Genomic DNA, 21,533 nt, shown 5'->3' with positions numbered 1-21,533 from the left:
CAGACAAGAGCACATGGCGCTCGCATGAGCATCGGCCTCGGAATGTACTACTACTGTCTACTGGCCATGATCAGCGCCCATGGAAGAAACAAACAAACAGGAACAGGGGGACTCCCGTATGCTATCACCCACCACGCGTCCTATCACGGTCCATCAGATCAGTTCAGATCTTGTGGCTGAACTATAACGCATGAACTCCATGTCACCACTCGCTTATCACCCACCGCCACCGCCACCGGTGACAACAAGCCAACGATCGAGGACGAGGGAACGTTAGGTGGCCGGTGGAGGCGGACCCTCTACGCCGGGCCGAAGCTGTTTCCGGCGAGCTGTTCCCGCGTGAACGGAGGAATCTCCACGCCGGTACGGGAGAATCCGTGGTGCGGTGCACGCGGGGGACGGCGCGGGTGCTGCGCTGGCCACAGAGACGGACGAGGAGACTTTCATAGGCCAACTTGGCCACGGAGACGGACGAGCAACCTCGACCTCGAGCCTTGGAAGAACTGATATGGCCGCCGCATTATGACGAACAAGGGCCAAGCCGTATGGGGGTCGTCCCTGCTTGTAAACCTCCGTAGGCGGCACAGTTGACACAAGTCACCGTCCAAATTAGTCGCCCATGTTCACGTAAATAAATTAGCCCCATCTTCTTCTTTTCCTGTAGCGCGCGCGGGAGAGAGAGAGAGAGAGAGAGAGAGAGAGAGAGAGAGAGAGAGAGAGAGAGAGTTTGACGGCTAACCCATTCATGGCGCCAAGTCGCTGGACGAGACTTTGAGTAAAAGTTGCATGCTCTCGAACAAAAATGAAGACAAACGGTGATGTACTATTTGAATTTGCATCGTTTTCATTGGGCACGCATGGCTTCCAGCTTTGGTTCACTTTTGTGTCGTTTTCATCGTCCGAGATTATTTGCACTGCTTGCTTACCGTTGAAATAGCAGAATACGGCTTTTGACGAGACGGGAGTCTATCCTGCTGCCATGCCGGCCGGTCTGATTCATGTGCAATAGTTGTCTGCCACACGTTAAGCTTAACAGCCTGCTAATGTGATAAACAAAACTGAAAGGGAGGTTGAATCTACGGTCTTTGCATCGAGTGATGCACACAACCATATTATAGTATGTTTTCTAAAGATGTGGACGCATCCGATAATTGCATAAACCGACAGAATATGGATCCACTTAACTAGCATGTTTTGCTATTTTTATTAGCTTGCTGCTTCCTTCGTCACTAGTATCAAAAACCCTCTTATATTATACTCCCTTTCTTCGTTATTAAATATTTGCCTTTTTAATGATTTCAACAAGTGACTACATACGGAGCAAATTGAGTGAATCGACACTCTATAATATATCTATATACATCCGTATATAGTAGTTCATTTGAAATCTCTAAAAAGACAAATATTTAGAAACGGAGGGAGTAGAACGAAGGGAGTATTATATTACTGGCAGGCAGCCTGTGTATTAACAGAGATCACTTCAGATTTGCCCGTTAAGGTAAACTATGGGTTCACTTTCAGGGTGTCAATAATCACCGTCCCTACGGCCAATCAACTCTTTCATATAAGCGCATGTGAAACGCAGACAAACTTTCTAGAAGATCATACACATAGACAGACGAGCTTATTATTTCCAACAAGAAGATCTACTCAGAACTCTTCTCCCGAATGAAAAAAATGTGCGACCATGGCCGACGATCAGTGAAGTGCAGAGCATGTGTTGGCAGATTCAGCCGATCACCGAGCTAGCTTTTCAGCCCATCATCATCTGCAGGAGGACTGTTGAGGCATGTGGGTGCACTGACCAGCAATAATTGAGCTGACATATATGTTTTCCCACTGATCGCCACCAATAATGGGAGAACATGTGGCACGTCGATAAGGACTCACGGCGTTGTTAAGGAAAAATGACTTGTTGCCGTAGTGCATTATTTTACAGCAATAATGCGCACAGGAAATAAAGTTGGGTGGCCTCATCTCTGCTCCTGATAACTGAGAAAGACTTTATCCGTTGTAAATGGCCGATTGGTGCCGGCGATCAGTGCCTTGATGCCTCTTGTACAGGAAGAGCCATTGATTAAGGATTGCTTGTAGCTTCGTGTCTACGACAACTGGTACGTACTTATATATTCCATAACTTAACATAAGACGTTTTTCTGACACTGTTATGTTATCTAAAAACGTCTTGTAAAACGTTACAGAGGGAGCAGCACGCATTATTTGCTCCGTAGCTTCCGAGTGTCTTGTTGTCCTCTACGTCGTCAGGTTTCTGTCCATGTTAGCGACAGGTTAGGAGGGTCTTACTCTATGACTTTAATTGTACTGTACTACTCCGTTCAACAATAGTATAAGACGTTTTTGCAAGCTTACAAAAACGTCTTGTGGGACGGAGTCGGCAATTGAAGTCCTCAGTTGGACCGGTGGCAGAGCACGGCCGGACGGTAGGGCATCTTCGCCGCGGTCCCGTCGTCCGCGTTGACGCACATGAAGCCGATAAGGCGTTACGCATGCATAGCTCATTCATGATTCGTGGGAGGCGAGATCAGATCTCGTAGGCAGCGTATAGCTGAAGCGCACACTGACACAGATGATCGGTACACCGGCCGACGACCCTCCCATCCAAGGCTCCAACCCCTCTCCCTCGCCGCCACCGAGGGTCTTTGTCGGGCGAAGCCAGCGCAGTGCCGGCACGGTGGGGCCTTCCATGGGTGCAGCTCCGATCTGGTGACGGCTCGCTGCGAGGCTCCGGCGGCGGCGCTGCTTGGTGACGGGCGTGGTGGGATGCTCCGCTTGGTGGTGTGCCCCGGCTTGCAGCGATGACTTTGGCTACCGATCCACTGGCGGAGCTAGGCAAGATGCGTTGGGTGGGCAAACGGGAAATAAGGGTGTTTGCAGGGGGCAGAAGACAATATTTTTCTTAATCTAATCTTCCCTAAAAAATTCCTCATGTAGTTTTATCAAGGCTGGGGGGCCACGGCACCTGCAGGAACCAACGTAACTCCGCCACTGTACCGATCCCTTCTATCTGATCTGGGGTGGGTTCGTGGAGCTCGGCCCAAAGTCGCGATTGGTCGTGTGCCTCGTCGGCGGATGCAGCCTGGGGCTCTGGTCGGCAGGCTTCAAGCCATGGATGTTGGCAGGTAGGCGGCGACGGGCTGGATCGGGGCGGCGTGGGGGCCTGCTGCCGTGAAAACAATGGTGGTTCTCCTCGTGCTCTTCTCGCATCATGGCAACTTCCTACATGATTGGTCCTCCTTGATTTCGTCATCGACGTGTTCCGGAACTACTGCCGAAGATCCTTCCCAAGATATCTAGATCGGATAGAATTCAGTCGTCCACACCATGTCAACCTACGAGGTTCCATGACGGTGTGGAGCGAAGCACTATTGTTTGTTGACACCGTGGGACATGTCGGCTTCTCGATTTGTATGGTGTAGACATATGTGGAGAAGGTCAAGGTGGCTGAGATCGGAGGATCAGTTAGATAGGCAGAGCCTTTGAGGCGATGGAGTCAGGCAAGTGTTTGGTAACTCTCAGGATCAACTGTGTCAAGTGGGGGCGGGAGCACCGGAGGAATTCATTTTTTGTGGCGCTCTTCAGGTGCCGAGCCGTGACTTTTAGGGTGAAAACCTAAGGTTTGATCTTCATTGGTTGTGCCTGGTAATTGCCTTGCTGGAAAAATTATTTTGAGAGCATGGATTTTTTCAAGGTGAAAACGTAAGATCTTGGATCGGACAATGATGGTGCTTGTGCGATGATTCCTTCTTTGAGATGTTGATTTTGAAGACCTTCTATATTTTTCGGGTGTTGTATTTGGTGGTGGTTTGTGTGCGGCTGCTGAGAGAAGTTGGTCCCTGTGGTAGAACATTTTTGTTTGGTTACGTGCATCCTAGATGTCTTTACTACATCTTGTAGATGCAACGACTGTGTGTAATTGATATCTGCGCGATATTAATATATTACACTTTAAAAAAACAATTCTACACATTTTAAAGAGAAAAAAAAGTTAGACTAGACTCAATGAAAAAAAATCATATCCTATTAATCAAGTGACATCTCCATCCTAAAAGGAATGAAGATACATGTCACGTAATGTTCTATGTTTTTTCTATTCCTAAGATATTCCTATCCTATGAATTAAAGAAGGCCTAAGCTTAACACCCTGCGACTACGGTAATACATGATGCCATGTAGTACAATTTCTTTTAGATGTGCACGCAACATAGAAATATAGAAATCGATGGAATACGGGATTCGCTTAAGTCGCATTGTTTGCTACTAGTATTTTTCTTACTCCCTCCGTCCCGTTCAGGTAAACTGTCGATTCACTTTCAGGGCGTCAATCACCGTCACTATGGCGAGTCAACTCTTATTATATTCCCCGGGATGATTCGCAGAAGATCATACACAAAAACTAGCAAGCTTTCATTTAAGAAGAAGATCTACTCTGAACTCTTCTTCCAGAAGAAAAAAAAGACACACAAGCATTACAGGCTAAAAATACTAGACTAACAGCCCTTATCAGTAAAGTGCAGAGCATACGTGAGCAGAATCAGCCGATCACTGAGCCAGAATTTCATTCAGCCGATCTGGGGCAGGATTGTTCAGGTGCTCATACATGTGGAGGCAATAATTGAGAGGGCGATTATATATGCTTTCTCACTGATCTTCCTTCTGCGCCAATGATGTGAGGCCATGTGGCACGTCGACAGGGACTCACGGCCTTGTTAAGGAAAAATGACCAGTCGCCATACACTACTACTCCCTCCGTCCGTCCGAAAATACTTGTCATTGAAATGGATGGACCGGGGGAGTATTATTCTAGTGCAATAATGCGCGCAGGAAATGAAGTTGGGAGGTGACCTCAACTCTGCCGCTACTGCTAGCTGAGAACGACGAAAGGCAGTAGATGGCTGGGTGCTTCAAAGACGTTGCTCGTCGTAGATGCCTAATTGGTCATGAAAGATTGCTTCTAGCTTTGTGTTTACAGCAACAGGCACGCATTATTTGCTCCGTCGCTTCCGAGTGTCTTGTTGTCCCGCACGTCGTCGCTTTTCTGTCCATGTTAGTGATACAGTATGGTTTAGGGGTGCTTGATCAACCTGTGTTTCTTTATTTCTGGTTGATCTGATCGGGACTGTTGTTTTGGATTCATGGCCACGAGCGAGGAATCATGTGCTTTCCAGTGGAATTACGCCACGGAGAGCAGAGCATCTTCCATTGGAAAAGAGGATAGCCATGAGGGTCTTACTCTACGACTTTAATTGTAATGTACTCCTACCTACGAATTATTATGCACCAGTCGGCAATTGAACACCTCCGGTGGGCCGGTGGCGGAGCGCGGCCGGCCGGACGGCGGGGCATCTTCGCCGCGGTCCCGTCGCCCGCGCCGACGCACATGGAGACGATACGCCGCCGGTGGTACCAAGCAGCTGCATACCCTCGAAATACTCACGCATGATTCGTGGGATTCTGGGGCCGTGTCTTTGTAGGTAGACCACCTACGCCACGTTATCATGCATGCACAGTTCATTCATGATTCGTGGGACGCGAGATCAGATCTCGTAGGCAGCCTATAGCCGAAACGCACGCACACGGCACCGATGATCGGTACGCGCACTGATTACTCCACGCCAACGACCAGCCACGACCGTTAGGTGCCGAGGATTCCATGGAAAATGCTCTGTTTTTGGCAGGCCAAGCGGCCTGCACGATTGAGCAGTCGCGGCTGCAGTTGAGGAGCCGAACGTCTTTCCTTTTCTTGCGCAGGGTTGACAGGGTAAAAGATTCATCCATCGGTGCCGCCGCTGCGTCCGTGCGCGCCTTCTCCGACGACGACAACTTTGTCTGCGCTCGCAAGAATTTTCTTCCATCATGCTCTACTCCTCCTTGCGCTGGAATTATGGATGCACGTCGCCGGCCACCGGATGGCACGCGCACATCCTGCTCACGCACTGCACCAAATAGGAAGCATCAAAATCTCGACCCGCGCCGCCGTCCGCCGGCAGCCCGCCGCGGCAAGGCGATCATATTCTTCACCAAACCGCGCCGCCGTCCGCCGGCAGCCCCCTGTATATCTTGCTCTCCTGCTATAGGCCTATAGTTGACTCGTCGAGCCGAGAGTTCGATGGCGCCGCCACCGCGGTCGTTGTGCTTCTGTGCAAGTTTTCGGTCCGGGTTCATTGTACTTCTCCGCCCCGCCCGGGAGGCGAGGTTCATGCCGGCGGTCGATGCGGTCGTGCGCAGGCCCTGTGAGTTGTTGATGACGGCGATTGTTGCCTCGAGTTGGCAAGAATTCTTCCCTCCCACAATATATACAGAGCAGGTCCGCCGACCAGGTTTTGCAGTCACCAGCACACTTGCAGTGCCGTGGCATGCCATTGCAAGTTCAAACACGACCCAAAGAAAAGAAAAACCAAACGAATTCGCCATTGGAAGTTTGAAACAACAAATCTCCGACCACACGCGCCCTCGGCGGCGGCGGCATGCCGGCGCCGGCACGGCACGGCGAGGCGATATGATATTCCCGACCCGGCTCGCACTCGGCAGCTTTTTCACACTGCCTGAGGCTTCACGGCCGGCTCGAGCCAGTCGCTCCAGAACGCCGCGGCCTCCGCGCCGTGGCCCTTGACGACCTCCACCACCGACACCGCGTCGGCGATCCGGAACACGGTCACCTTGGCGACAATGCCGCCGGCCTCCGCCTCCACGTACACCGGCCCGGCGCGGCCCTTCCCTTCCCTCCTCACGCCGTAGCCCTGTTTCTTCCCGGCGTCCTCGACCCGGGCCAGCACGGCCGCGGCGGGCTCGCCCACGAACACCCGCTCCGTGCCCGGCCCGGCGACGAACAGCCCGGAGAGGTCCGAGCCGGGCGAGAAGGCCAGGATGTCGAACGCGGTCATGTCGCGGGCCATGTCCTCCTTGAACTCCGTCTTGAACCACGCCTCCTCCTCGTGGCCGCGCATCAGCTTCTCCAGCTCGCCGTCGCCGCTCGCGCCGTGGCGGAACCAGGGGTGCTCCAGGATGCCGTCCGTGTCGATGCGCGTGGCCGGGTTGGGGTCGAGGATGCGGCGCAGCAGGTGGCGCAGCGCCGGCGAGAACCAGTACGGGCACCGGAACCGGCCGGCGTAGATCTTGCGGTACATGTTGATGAGGCTGGCGTCGTTGAAGGGGAGGTAGCCGGCGGCGAGGACGAAGAGCACCACGCCGCAGGACCAGATGTCGACCTTGGCCGGGTGGTACCCCTGCTTCGAGAGAATCTCCGGCGCGACGTAGGCCGGGGTGCCGCAGAGGGTGTGGTGGAGGCTCTCGTCCGCGACGGCGCCGAGGCCGAAGTCGGCGACCTTGAGGTCGCCGTCGCCGTCGAGCAGCAAATTCTCCGGCTTGATGTCGCGGTGGTAGACGCCGCGGGAGTGGCAGTAGCGGACGGCGGACACGAGCTGGCGGAAGTAATACCGCGCGAGGTCCTCCGTCATGCAGCCGTCGGAGTCGACGAGCGAGAAGAGCTCGCCGCCGGTGGCGAGGTCGAGGACGAAGTGGACCTTCTTGCGGGTCCCGAGAATCTCGTGCAGCCTCACGACGTGGCGGTGGCGCAGGCGGGCGAGGATGGCCGCCTCCCGCTCAATGGCGGCGGTCCCGGCCGAGCCCTCGCCGTCGCGCCCGCCGGCGCGCGGGTTGGGGAAGGACTTGATGGCCACGTCCCGGCCCGTGAGGAGGTCCCTGGCCCGGTACACCTTGGCGGACGCCCCGCGGCCGAGGAGCCCGCCCAGCTCGTACCTCCCGAGGAGGACCTTCTGGGATTGGGACTCGTCTCCCGGCGCCGCGGCGGGTGGGACGGCGCTGGAGGCGGACGGCATCGTGGCGGCGGGGTATGCTGTGTGGCCGCCGTCGCCGTGCGCGGTCGTGACTGTGCGGTAGTAATTTTCCCCGGCTGGATCGGCGGCGAGAAAAGAGATGGGAGCGTGTTCGGGCCGGAGAGTTGTCTCGGGGGTTGGGATTCTCTTCTGGTTCCTGGGTTGAAGACGATCTGGGGCCCGCGTGTTGTGGTGTTAAGTGCTGCCGCTGTGGCAGCAGCCGGGAAGTTTCTTCTTGCTAACACGACGCGCTGCTGCTCACTAATTGTGGTTCCGATTCTCGTATATTTTCAGAGTTTTATATATTGTATTTAAACGAATTATTGATTTATTGTTGCATGCATGGTACGGTTTGGACGTACGGTGCAACGACGGCTACCGTGTGCTGTTGCTGTTGGGAGTTTTGGACGGTCAGGTTTTAGTGGTTGGGGAGGATGGTACGGGTCAGGTCTGGGCTTTGAAGAGGGATAAGTTGATGGGGGAGTGGGATGATTGTGTTTGGGCTTGATGCATATTCTCTCAATTTGTGAGGTGGTGGTGCATGCGTGTTTGTGGATCAATGAGAGGTTTGATTTGTGCCGATCACGGTCCGAGCTTTTAACTCTGCGATTTATTTGGGATTCTCCCATTAGTAGGGTGGGAATTGTGCTGACATGGGTCGGGTAGCGACGTCGGAGGCTGTAATGTACCGAGGGTCTGAGGCGGAGGTCGTGACAACACGGAATCTCGTCGACGGAGAATTGGAGAAGGAAGGTTCATGCATCGATGGTCGGAGTTTAGGGTGAAAACCATGCATCAATTAGAGAAATGAGATCTTTGCGGATCACGGGCGAGTTTTTAGCAATGCGATCTCTTTGAGATTGTATCTCATGTAAGGAGGAAACAATGACAACGTGGGGCTGCATAGAAGTCGGAGGCTAGCATGGGTCGAAACAGAGGCGATGACAATGCGGAATGCCATCGATGATGGATGCGAGATGGAAGGTCCATGCACCGACGGCTAAGAGTTTAGGGTGAGGCACCGGCCCCGAAGAATGGATGCCCCTCAGGGTTAGAGTGGTGACCAGGGACCGTGACGGTACTTGCGATGGTAGTGGTTTGGTCAAGGCAGAGCGGAGAGACGATGTGGTAGCAACTACGGCCGTGAGTAGTGAAGAGAAACAAGTTCACGGATTACGTAGGTCAGGGGAAATAAAATGATTGCATGAAAAAGAAACGTGGTGACTCCCTCATCACAAATTACTTGTCATAGATTTGTCTATATACAAATGTATCTAGACACGTTTTAATGTTTAGGTACATTGGTATCTAGACAAATCTAATACTCGCTCTGATTCATATTAGTTGTCATTCAAACGAATGTATCTAGCACTGAAATGCGTCTAGATACATCTTTTCAAGCGACAAGTAATTTATGACGAAGGTTATAACTAAATCTAGTGATAGCGCTGAAAAAGCTGTGTTTTAAAAGAGAAACATACAACTATGTTCAAGGTAGCTTAGTATTATAAATAATGCTTGGACCTTTCCCAAAGTGTAAATAATGGTGGTACTAGCAGCTGCTAAAACGGGTCGTGTTTTCGTGTAGCTAGAACAACCACAACAACATACCAAACAAGCCAGAAAAAACATTTAAAATGGAGTCTTTTAGAAAGAAGTCCACATCACCCCCCGGGGATTCAGAAATCGACTAATCCACCCCCTCAACTTTAAAACCGGTTAATTAACCCCCCGAGAGCTCTAATACCGGTCAAATCACCCCCTAATCCCAATTCAGGTGGTATTGGCTGGTGGTTTTGCTTGCGTGGCTCTCTATTGCCACGTCGGCTTGGTTGGGGCGCTAGGCCATATGAGCACGGGCCGCTGGTTGTTCTTAGTTCATCCAATCCCCAATCCTTCATCTGTTCCTCCTCCCCTGTTCGTCGCCATGCCCACCCAGCTGAAGCTACATGTACCTTGTTCTCGGGTTCCTCTCCCCTGCTCGCAGCCATGGCCGACCCCCTCGTAGCACTCTGAAGAACTCTGAAGAGCCCCCCCGGCGACCTGGAGGCGCCCTGAACAAGGACCGCCCTTGCCATGGCTGAACAGCACAGCGCAGTCTCATATTGGAGTTCCCTGTTTGATGCACATCGTGAGTATTAGGACAGTACAGGTACAGATATACTGAACTTTAAGCTTTTCTGAAGTCTATGCCCTGTTTGCTTTCTTTGGGAAAAAAATTACAAGTAGAATGCGTTGTTGGTTCGATTTGCTCTTTGTATTTTACTTGACTAGGTGTTCCCCATCAATTTTGGCTGCAATCTGCAAAAGCAAAAGGGAAGGAGTGATTTACCTTACATGAATCCTGTATGATACTAATAACATAGCTTATCTTCAAAAGGACAAGAGAATAACAGTGGTTGCGTTTTCTGTTGGTGAGTGCAGGCTAGAGATCATCAGAGACTCAGGTCAAGTGCTACAGGTGGAGTGGGGCTAGAAGGTGAACAATTTCACCAAGCCGTTCCTTGTACATGATCCGAATAGACCAGGATTTGGCAGAGCCCAAAACTGAAGCCTGCTCAGTGCATCCGTACTTGCAGGAAAACTACATACAGAATCCTCCCAGGGGCCCAAATGGTGTACATTATACTCTTTGTAGGCATGTATTGATGCCTTGAGAAGAGAGAATTCAGTTTACTTGAGATTGAGAATTAGTATGTGTAAAAATGTTACATTCTCTTGTTGATGGTGTTGTCCCAGTTTAGTTGAGAACTAGAGAATTCAGAGAAAGCATTTTATTTAGGGAGTGTACTTCTGAGTCTACAAACCGTTGCATATGCGCAAACATATGTAATCTGAATGCAATATTTTCTTGTGACATGAAAGAAAGCTTTTTTGTGAACTGAATGTACTCTGGTGTTGCAACTATCATGGTTGCAAATTGACAACATTTTGTTACATTCAACATCATTATTGCAAATTGGCAATAGCAGAATTAATAAACAAGACATGGCGATAATTATCTGTACAGTTTCAGCTTTACTTTGGAAGAACACATTTTTCTGAACACAACAGTGAAATCACATAAAAACAAGTCATGCGCACATCACAAAACAGTACATGTGTCACATAATAGGGACCAAGTGCTACTAGTACCAGTTTTACATAATATAGCATGAACCAGAGCATGCATAACAGTGAACCATGTACCACAAGTTCATATTTATTTCATTGTAGCTAGGTAACTAGCAGTTCAATTATTGTGTCTGTGCTTTCCTTCTATTCTTTGCTCTCTCATAGAAAGGTGAAGTGGACAGACTATTTTATGAAGTTGAGACCTTCTTCATCCTATTTGCTGGCTTAGATGCTCTAGGAGCTTGCTTTGATGATGGACCAGGAGCTGAACTTTGTTGTGTTGATGGGACATGAGCTTGCTGTGTTGAAAAACAGTAAATGTGAGCACATTTGCACATATTAGGAAGAAAATGCAAGTAAAAGAAGAGAGAAAGGGGGCACCTCTGTTCTTGCTTGCTTTTCCTTTCTCCTTGCAGCTGCTCTTGTGAAGTTGGCATGCTCTTTATTGCCAGCAGTATTGTTGTTAGCACATTTTCTTTTGTTGTGTCCTTGGGTTCCACAACTAGAACATGTGACCTGAGTGCCTGCTCGTGACATTTTTGATGGGTCCCTAGGTTTCTCTCCTTCTTTCTGCCTTCTCTTTGTCTGGGGCCTGCCTTTCTGAGTTCTTTTCTTAGGTGGAAGAGGTCTAAGTTTGTCAGAAATTGGCCAATCTTCTGGTCCATTCACAGGCTGAAGAACATGATCATAAATTCTGTCGTACTCAGCTATTGAGTAGCAAGGTGAAATGTATAGGTCCAAATCTCTAGAGCAGGTGTAGATTGCACTCACTGCATGACAACAAGGTAAGCCAGAAAGTTGCCAATATCTACATGAACATGTCCAGTTTTCTAGATTGACCGTGTATCTCCTGTGCTCACCTTCTTGTACTTCAAACCCATCCTTTCCATTCCACAACACTTGACACCTAGCGGATCTTTCAATGTTCACCTTCAATTTCTTAAAAATATTTGGACAAATGGTTCCATGCCACTTCTGAGACTTTGCTCTGTTTTGTTGGATCCTCACAGTGACCTTCTTTCTAATGATTTCCATTGCCGTTACTACAGGGTAAAACCTTGATCTCATGATGGCATTATTAAATGACTCACACATGTTGTTCTCAACTGAGTCACAGAAAGAGCCAATCCTGAAGTAGGCCCGACACCAATGCTCTGGTGCAGTTTTCATCATGTCTCTCGCACCTTGTACTGTGTTTTGTGCAAGCTTAGCCCTGTTGTAATTGAATTGGCTTCTATCTGATGACTTTGCACATGCCCAAAACATTTTTTGAAAGACCTTGTCTCTGTGTTCTTTTCTCCAATTAGCATAAATGTGTCTTGCACACATCCTATGCTCTGCATGGGGCACAAGCTCATTGACTGCCCGGATGAGACCCTACATAAGGGAAGAATTATGTATCATAAGCAAATAATCTCACATCCATAACGACAATAAGAGAGTAAGAGAATTAAATTTGTATCATATATACAATAACAAGTATATGAGTAAAATATATTGAGCTCACTTTTTGTTGATCAGAGATGAAAACCCATCCTTCACCATTGTTGTTTATCTGTAGATCTTTTTGAAGAAACCCAATGAACCAATACCAGGAATCGTAGCTCTCGACCTCTACTATAGCCCAAGCTATTGGATACATTTGGTTATTTGCATCTCTGCCAATTGCACAAAGCAACTGCCCCTTGAATGCACCCTTCAAAAAACATCCATCTAGCCCCACCACTCTTCTACATCCCGCAAGAAATCCTTTCTTGCAACCATCTAAACACATGTACATTCTTTCAAACACATTGCTGTGAAGAATTTCTGGATTTAATGTCACTGCAATAGTGCTACCGGGGTTGCTTCTAAGCAACTCAAGCTGATAATCATAAACCCGAGCATACTCACCATCTGATAGATCAATTATCTTCTCCATAACAAGTTTCTTTGCTCTTTTGCATTTGGAGATGGACACATCAGCCACTAGATCCTGAAGAACAGCTTGTTGAATGTGCTCTGCCTTCCATGATGGATTGTCCCTGATTTGCCTAAAATACTTCTTTGCAATGACACCGCATGTGACCAGCTTGTTGTCCCTTCTTGGAATGCACGTGTGCTCATTGTTGTACCTCCATACTAGAAACCAATCAGACCTGCTGGTAATGGACCCATAAATACTCCAAGGACAGCCAGGCCAACTGCATTTTGCACTTACTCTCTTTTTCTCATCTTTTGGAAATAACAAGTGATGATATGTTTTCAGTCCATACTTGACCAATGCATTCTTGAACTCCCTACTGTCATGGAAGGCCATACCAACAGAGAATAAAGGAATTTCAGAAGTGCTATCATAAACTGTGTGCTCTGTCTTCTTCCTCTTAGGCATGTCATCCCCATCACTTGCTTCATCATAAGATAAATCATCTGCACTGTCAAAATAGGGTGTGACATCACCATCACCATCATCAAGCTTGCAATCCTCTGGGACAAGGAAATCCTCTGGCACATCAACTACTTTCTCATCCTCTTCTCCAAGCATTTTATTCCTGACTTTGTTCTTGAGTTCCCTTGCATATTTTCTGAATTCAATTGCTTCTTCATCATCAGCAGAACTATTGTCTTCTTCTTCTAAATCAACCTCATAATCACTATCACTGCTTGTGGATTCATCTTCACCTCCTCTATTTCTTTTTCCTTCAGTCACCTTTGATTTTCCTGCCATGGAGCTACTTCCCTTCACAATCTTCCTACAAACTGGCAACTTCTGTGGCCGATGAAATACATGTGCATTTTCAGCTACCTCATGCATCTCCTCTGCATCTACGAGTGGTTTCATATCTGCGAAACAAAGACAAATACAACACATATATAAGCCCTCTGCACATAGATTAGATTGAATCCCTATGCAATCAAACCCGTGAAAAATCACACATATAGGAGCCCTATAAATTGTTTCAACAATCAAACCTCTGAATCGATGTACAGTCAATCATAAAAACGTCTTGTTAAAATGAGTTTAGGAGCACATATTGTTATTTGCTTCTGAATACTTACAAATTTCTGAAACGTACGTAACAGAGTTGATATGAGTTTAGTTTATTCAAAATTTAAGATGCTCTCCCATCCTGCTCATGCTAAAGGTATGCATGCAGCCTGGAATACACAGGGCTTTTAGCAAAAAAAAATGATTACTTCTAGAATACCTGCAGGCAGGCATCAACCTGGGTTATTGATTGTTAATTCTAGCAAGTGTCTAAAGGAGAACTGCTGATTGCAGAGTAGCTGTTTCAATTTGTAATGTAGCCGGCCGGCCGGTTGTTTAATTATGATCACACAAGTACCATGAAAATAATACTAAGATGTCAGTCCAGATTAGTCATGGAGCAACAATCAACAACTTGGAAAATGATAGTGGCCTGAAGGGAGCCAACTCGCATCTTCTGAATTTGAAAAAACTGCTTTAAAATCTTCAGAACCTAGACTGTTCAAGTGCATAGAGATGATCACAGTATACACACATTAACTAAACACACACTAGTCCGGTGCAACTGTGGTGCGTGCGTTAGTACTAATCACCTGATCAACAGGAACCAGGACAATCTAGGTAGGCGTGTGACATCTGAATTCACAAAGGATTGTTGGAGGTGACAGTTTCAATGGAGTAGTCGTGCTGCTCTCCTCAGCTGGCGATATAGTCACAAAGGATTGTTGCTGGGCATGGAGGAGCTGAGCGCTTCACCTGGAGTAGTCGTGCTGCCTCCTCAGCCGGCGATCATCACGTCTTGCCCCGCCGCCATGATGCCGTCTTGTCGAAAGGAAAGAAGGGAACGAGGCCCAAACAAACAGGAGGAGCAGTTAAGTCCGAGACCTACCCTACCAAGCCGACGTGGCAATAGTGGAGAGCCACGCAAGCAAAACCACCGGCGAATACCACCCGAATTAGGATTAGGGGGCGATTTGACCAGTATTAGAGCTCTCGGGGGGTTAATTAACCGGTTTTAAAGGTGAGGGGGTGGATTAGTCGGTTTCTGAAACCCTGGGGGGGTGATGTGGACTTCTTTCGAGTCTTTTATCTGGTGCCGAAAACACCTTACTTTCCAGCCTTAACCTTGGGTGGCACACCACATTTTCGCAACAAACAACCAGTATATCTTCTTCTTCTACACAATACATAAAGGAAAACAACAAGTGCATATCTCAAAGTACATCCATCCGAATATATGACGTTCAAAAAAGAATATAGTAATCGCGTTGCAGAAATGCCGGCACGGGCAAACGAAGGCCACGGCCCTGCCGCGGCGCACACACAGATTCGTCCAACATCTCCGCGTCGCAGGGCGCAGGGCACGGACATTGGACGGAGATTTCTCCTGCTCCGCTCGGAAAAAAAATTATATGAGACCAGGTCTCATATAAATCAGGTGAGACCCGCTCTGATGAATGACATGTGGCATTCACAAATCACAAAGCATCTAATCTCCCCCCTCCTGATTTCAGATGGGGGGTGGGGTGGGTGCTTTGTGATTTATGGATGCCACGTGTTATCCATCAGGATGGGTCTCACCTGCTAATCCGTGAGACCTGGTCTCATAGAATTTTTTTCCGCTCCGCTCGCTCCGTGTCTCTCCCTGTCTTTGCTTCAAGCAAAGCTCTCTCTCTGGACGGATGTCTCGCACTGGCCGCGAAACACACTCCACGCTTTGCACATGCACATGCGCCTCTCGAAGACGTGTTTGCACTTTGCGCCACGCGTCGCGTACGCGGAGGCATCTCCGTCGTTGCGTGCTTGTGGCTTGAACATTTTTTCGGTTTTTTTCAGACTTCGCCGAGGCCGTGCCGGTCCAGCAAGAGTGACAAAACTTTGTGCGGTTATTATTATCTCCGGCTCCGGGCCGGACGAAACAGGGACGGGCCGGGCGGCCGTGACAGGTTTGTCCGCGCAAGTTACCGGAAAACGGGCGCTGCGTCGTCCCGATGCCGGACACAGGTGGTTCGCGTTGGGTCAATACTGCACCCCTCCAGTTGGGGAAAGACTTTGAATTGTTTGATCACTGTAGTAGGTTACAGTTGTTGCTGGTAAGAATTTGAATTGATTCCTTGACAAATTAAAAAGGAACTGTGGTTGTCCTTGACAGCCGACAAGTAGTAAGTCGTTGTTACGCCGCTGGCGACCGGTTGCACTGCGCTGCCGAGATATATGCGAAAATGCGTATGTGCAGGGCTAGCTCCGGCATGGTGCGGTTTAGAATGGATCACGTACAAGAGATGTATATGTATGGTTATTTTCAGAGAGTTTTGGACGACTTGTTGTTGTTGCATGGTACGTACGGTCTAGAGTGGATCACGTACGGTACAACGACTGCTACATACCGTGTGATGTTGCTGTTCGGATTGAATGGCGAGGTGTTTTGGACGGTCGACCAAGTGGTGGACAAGCAAGGTGCAGCCAGGTCCAAGCTTGAAGGATAGTGAGCTGGTCGTATTTGAGTTTGAGTTTATATCATCACAGATCATGGTGTTTTTAACTCCGATGGTCCGAGGCGGAGGTGGTGACACCGCAGAATCGCGCCGATGACGAATAGGAGAAGGAAGGTTCGTGCATCGATGGTCTCAGAGTCTAGGGTGAAGCCTGTGCATCAATCAGATAATTGATATCTTTGCATATCAAGGTCGAGTTTTTAACGGCGCAATCTCTTTGAGATTTTCTCTCAAACAGGAGAAAGGAGGAAACACTGACAATATGGGGTGGCATCAAAGTCGGAGGCTAGAATGGGTTGATATAGAGGCGATGACAATGCGGAATTCCATTGATGATGTATATGAGATGGGAGGTCCGTGTATCAACGGTTAAGAGTTTAGGGGGAGGCACCGGTCCCGAAGAGTGGTTATCGTGCCACCCTAGGGTTAGAGTGGTGATCAGGGTGTGGTGGTTTGGTGAAACAATTTCACGAATTAGGTTGGCTGGAGAAATTAAATGGTTGCATGGAAAAGAAACATGGCGATTCCCTCTGTCCTAAATTACTTCTCGGCCGAACGGATGTATTTAGTCTAAATGGATGTATCTAGTCTAGATACATCTGTTTGAGCGACAGCAATATGGATCGAAGGGTGTATAAGTAATTTGTGACGAAGGTTGTACTAAATCTAGTGGTATTGCTGAAAAGGCTATGTTTTAAAAAGAGAAACATGCAACTATGTTCAAGGTAGCTTAGTATCATAAATAATGCTTGTACCTTTCCCCAAGTGTAACTAATGGTGGTACTACAGCTGCTAAAACGGGCCATGTTTTCGTGTACCTTTCTTTTTAGGGGAACAGTTTTCGTGTAGTTAGAACAACCCCAACAGCATATACATACCAAACAAGCCAGAAAAATATAACTAAATTCTTCAAAGTGCACGCGCACTTTTTAGACAAAACGAGCGGCCTCGCTCTCACAGCACATGCATGTGTTAATTTATTTATCTGCTAGTGCATGTAGGCGTGGCATTAAATGCATTCACACTGCTCCTATAGTTTAAGAAATACAGATCCATCTGCATTTATTTTGGGTTTTCAAAAATTCAAAAAGCTATATCTTTCAAACCGCGCGTCGGAATTCAAATCCGTTTTCACCATTGAAATCCTCACGACGAGATCTTTGAAACTAGATCCCGCATGGATATATTTTGACGAATTTTTTTCAAATGCCAACTTTGAAGCTATATAGTGCAACTCTATTACTGTATTGTGCAACTTTATTACTACATCGTGCAACTTTTTTCCAAAACTAATGTTTGGAGCTACACCTTCTTATAAGGTTGCAACCTAGCAACCACGACAACTTTGATGTGCAACTAGTCTATTGCCTCGACGAAAGTCGATGTGCAACCTCTTCTTGTAATGTAGTCTAGTTGCACACACATTGATGTTTAATTGGCTTCTAATGTAGTCTAGTTGCACTCACATTGATGTTTAGTTGACTTGTAATGTAGTCTAGTTGTACACACATTGATGTTTAGCTGGCAGGAAGACTAATTACACACACATATGCTCAGTTGGCTTGTAGTTTAGGCCCTGTTTGGTTCCAATAAGTCACCTGACTTATAAGTCAGATGACTTAAAACCAATGACTTATAAGTCACGCCTGTTTGGTTGCCATCTGATTTATAAGTCATCTGAGCACATCTTCCCATCTTGTTTTTTATGTAAAGGTGATGAGACTCATGCAAAAGGGGTGACTTATAAGTTTTAAGTTGGGGTGTAGCAACTTAGGGCCTGTTTGGTTCCAAATAAGTCACCAACTGATAAGTCGAAAAGTGAAAAAAGTGACTTATTTTACCAAACAGACCCGACTTATAAGTCACCCCAACTTATAAGTCATAAGTTGCTCCACCCCAACTTAAAACTTATAAGTCACCCCCTTTTGCGTGGGTCCCACCACCTGCATGATGTTGATTGGTGTGGAAAGGTGTGTGGTGTGACTTATAAGTCAGGTGACAACCAAACAGGCGTGACTTATAAGTCACTAGTTTTAAATCACCTAACTTATAAGTCGGGTGACTTATTGAAACCAAACAGGCCCTTATGACTTATAAGTTAGGGTGTCTTATAAGTTGGGTCCGTTTGGCAAAATAAGTTACTTTTTACACTTTTCGACTTATAAGTTGGTGACTTATTTGGAACCAAACAAGGTCTTAGTCTAGTTGCACACACATTGATGTTTAGTTGGCAGGATACTAGTTGCACACACATATGCTCAGTTGGCGTGACAATCTAGTCTAGTTGCACACACATTGATGTTTAGTTGGCAGGACTTTTTTGGCACACACACATATGCTCAGTTGGCGCGGCAATCTAGTCTATTTGCACACACATTGATGTTTAGTTGGCAGGAAGACTAGTTCGTCGAAACATCACCATGCGGGATCTAGTTTCGAAGAGCACGTCGCGAGGATTCCAGCGATTAAAACGGGTCTTAATTCCGACACGCGGATTAAAAGTTATGCTTTTTTAGTTTTTGAAACCACGAATTAAATACACCAAAGAATAAAATGCATGCATCGAAGGGATGGCTGTGCAGACATTTAAGGACCAGATGTAAAGGTTTCTTAAATTAGGGTGATTACTTAAGAAGAGGACACAAAATTTTCAGTTTAGGCCGGCCGCTCGCGTAGGCTAAGCGAGCAGCCGGCCGCTCGCTAGACTTGGCCAAAAATATATGTAAATGGAGCCTTTTATTCGGTGCCGGAAATACCTGCTTTCCTGCTTTAATCTTCGTTTTTTCCAGCTTTAATCTTCGTTGGCACACCACATTTTTCGCAACAAACAATCATATCTTCCTCATCCTCACAACGGAAAGAAAACAACAAGTGCATATCTCAAAGTACATCCATACGAATATGACGTCCAAAAGGAATGCGCTAATCGCGTTGAAGGGAGGCCACGGCCATAGCTGCCGCTGCGACACACAGATTCGTCCGGTATCTCTGCGTCGCGGAGCACATGGCACGGATATGGCGAGACGCGGCGCGAGCGTCACGTGGTCGCGTACGCCCGAAAATCGCTCGCTTCCGCCGAGAGATTTCTTCTGCTCCGCTCTGTATCTAAACGCTGAGAGCAACTCCAACAGGCCGACCTAAACGGACGTTGATTTCATCCGCTTTTTATCCATTTAGATCGGCCAGACGAACACAAATGCCCGCTTCTGCATCTGGATCGGCACCTGCGCCCAACGCTGGCCTGCGACCCATTTAGACGGTGTCAAAAAAAAATGAACGCATGTATATTTAAAAAAAGAGAAACTACATTAATTAAACATTAAAACTGGCCACGAAGGCCGGCGAGAGTCCACACGTTCACATTTGCATTTAAAAAAATTAAAAAAAGCCTAAACTACGAGGCGGCGCGCTGCCCTAGGCGACGTCGGCGTCGTCCTCGGGGTCCGTGAGGTCGATGAGTGTCGGCGCCGGCCCGGCCCTGGCGAACACTGTGTTTCAGAGTGCTGCCATGTCGGGCTGTGCCGGCGCAGGCAATGCCGGAGCGGGGGGCTGTGCGGCCGCCTCCGCAGCAGCGGCCTGGCGCGCCTCTGTCAGCCGGCGCTGGCGCCACATCTCGAGGTAGGCCTGCTCCTGCACCAGCGTCGCCCCCAGCCAGACTGGTGGCGCGGACACCCACTCGCGCACCACTCCATTCCAGGAGAAGCGCGCGATGGGCTCGGGCTCGGGTTCCGGCTGCGGCTGCGGCTCCGGCTTGATGGGGACGGCGGGGCCACCGGCGGCACCACACTGTCGCCCGCCGCGGAGAGGGCAAGGGCCTGCGCCATTGCCGCCTCGTAGCGGGCCGCCGCCTCCGCTCTGCGCCGTTCGTCCTCTTCGCTCTCACGGTAGACGGTCGCAAGAGCCGCCTGGTAGGCGTCCTCCGCCACCTGGTCCTCCTCGCAGACGACCAGCGGCGTTGGCCTCCGGTCGACCTCGCGCACGCTCCGGCGCCTCGCCTCCTCGTGCTCGAAAGCGAACCACCTTGCTCAGTTGGGCGAGTCGGTTGCGTAGGCGGAGTCGCGGCGCTGCTCCGCCGTCAGCAGCGCCCGCCGGCGCCGCACCTCCTCCGCGTGAGCACGAGCCGACCGCGGCGCCGCCGACACTGGGATCCTATCTGGATCCAGATGCCAGTCGTGCGGCGGCGTCACGTCGGGATACGACAGCTACTGGCGATTCTGCCAGTGCCACTCCGCCTGGTGCATTGGCACGTTGACGCGCTGCCTCTGCCGGCGAGGCGCCGGCGGGGGCGGGAGAAACTCGGAGGGGAAAGGGGTGGGGGTGGGGGGGACTTGCCCTTGGCCTTGCTGCCGCTGGCGCCGGAGAAGAGGCCCATCGTCACAGTGGTTGCGGTGGTTAGGGTTTGCCGGCGACGAGGAAGCAAGGGTGGGCAGATGGGGACGGCGAGTTTGGATGAGGACGGCTCCGCCGCATGGTCGGCTTAAAAAAGGACGAGCGTCGTCGCTGACGCGTGGGTCCATCGTCATAAATTAAGCTGACCGTATGGGCAACGGGTAGTTGGACGGCCGCCATGTGGGAACACGGTGGACAACGAGAAGGCGCGCGAAGCGTCCGTTCGGCGTCCGCGGCGATGCATTTAGGGCGCAAATTTGGGCCGCAAATGCGTCGATGCGGACGCGACGCAGACGTGATTTAGGTTTGGATCGGTGCATTGGGCAGTCACTTTTGTCCGCACCGATTCAAACGAATGCAGGCGGACGAAAAGGGTCGACCCTTTGAAGTTGCTCTCACGGATTTGTCCGCGCAAGTTACCGGAAAACGGGCGCTGCGTCGTCCCGATGGCAGACACACGTGGTACGCGTTGGGTCAGTTTTGCACCCTCCATCAATTGGGTTACTTGCTTATTTAAGCTGCCTTTGTTTGATCACTGTAGTAGGTTACAGTTGTTGCTGGTAAGAATTGAATTAGCCCGTTAAAAAAGGCAGGAGTAGTTGTCCTTGACAGCCGATGCATAACTAGACACGTAGGCCTTTTTGGTTCATAAGATAGGATTATTATAGGAATATGCATTTTGTAGGAAATGAGATGGCATGTCTCAAATCTTAT

At 49.0% G+C, this 21,533-nt stretch overlaps 2 protein-coding genes across 2 annotated transcripts; both read right to left on the bottom strand.

Moving 5' to 3' along the window:
- Nucleotides 1-6,272: 6,272 nt before the first annotated feature.
- LOC123187487 (CBL-interacting protein kinase 29) lies at nucleotides 6,273-8,033 on the bottom strand. The gene has a single exon (XM_044599360.1). The coding sequence runs from the start codon at nucleotides 7,854-7,856 to the stop codon at nucleotides 6,555-6,557; it is 1,302 nt and encodes a 433-aa protein (XP_044455295.1). The 5' UTR covers nucleotides 7,857-8,033; the 3' UTR covers nucleotides 6,273-6,554.
- A 3,122-nt stretch (nucleotides 8,034-11,155) lies between these two features.
- Nucleotides 11,156-20,802, bottom strand: LOC123191505 (uncharacterized). Its single transcript, XM_044604215.1, has 5 exons — nucleotides 20,678-20,802; nucleotides 20,218-20,450; nucleotides 12,475-13,790; nucleotides 11,349-12,344; nucleotides 11,156-11,266 (listed from the first exon to the last, which is right to left on the bottom strand). The coding sequence occupies exons 1-5, from the start codon at nucleotides 20,800-20,802 to the stop codon at nucleotides 11,156-11,158; spliced, it is 2,781 nt and encodes a 926-aa protein (XP_044460150.1).
- Between the last annotated feature and the right edge of the window lie 731 nt (nucleotides 20,803-21,533).

The sequence above is a fragment of the Triticum aestivum genome, chromosome 2A, assembly GCF_018294505.1.
Source record: "Triticum aestivum cultivar Chinese Spring chromosome 2A, IWGSC CS RefSeq v2.1, whole genome shotgun sequence".
In the NCBI taxonomy this organism is placed as follows: Eukaryota; Viridiplantae; Streptophyta; class Magnoliopsida; order Poales; family Poaceae; genus Triticum; species Triticum aestivum.
The sequence above is the reverse complement of the archived record's forward strand: the minus strand, read 5'-3'. Positions and strand labels throughout refer to the sequence as shown.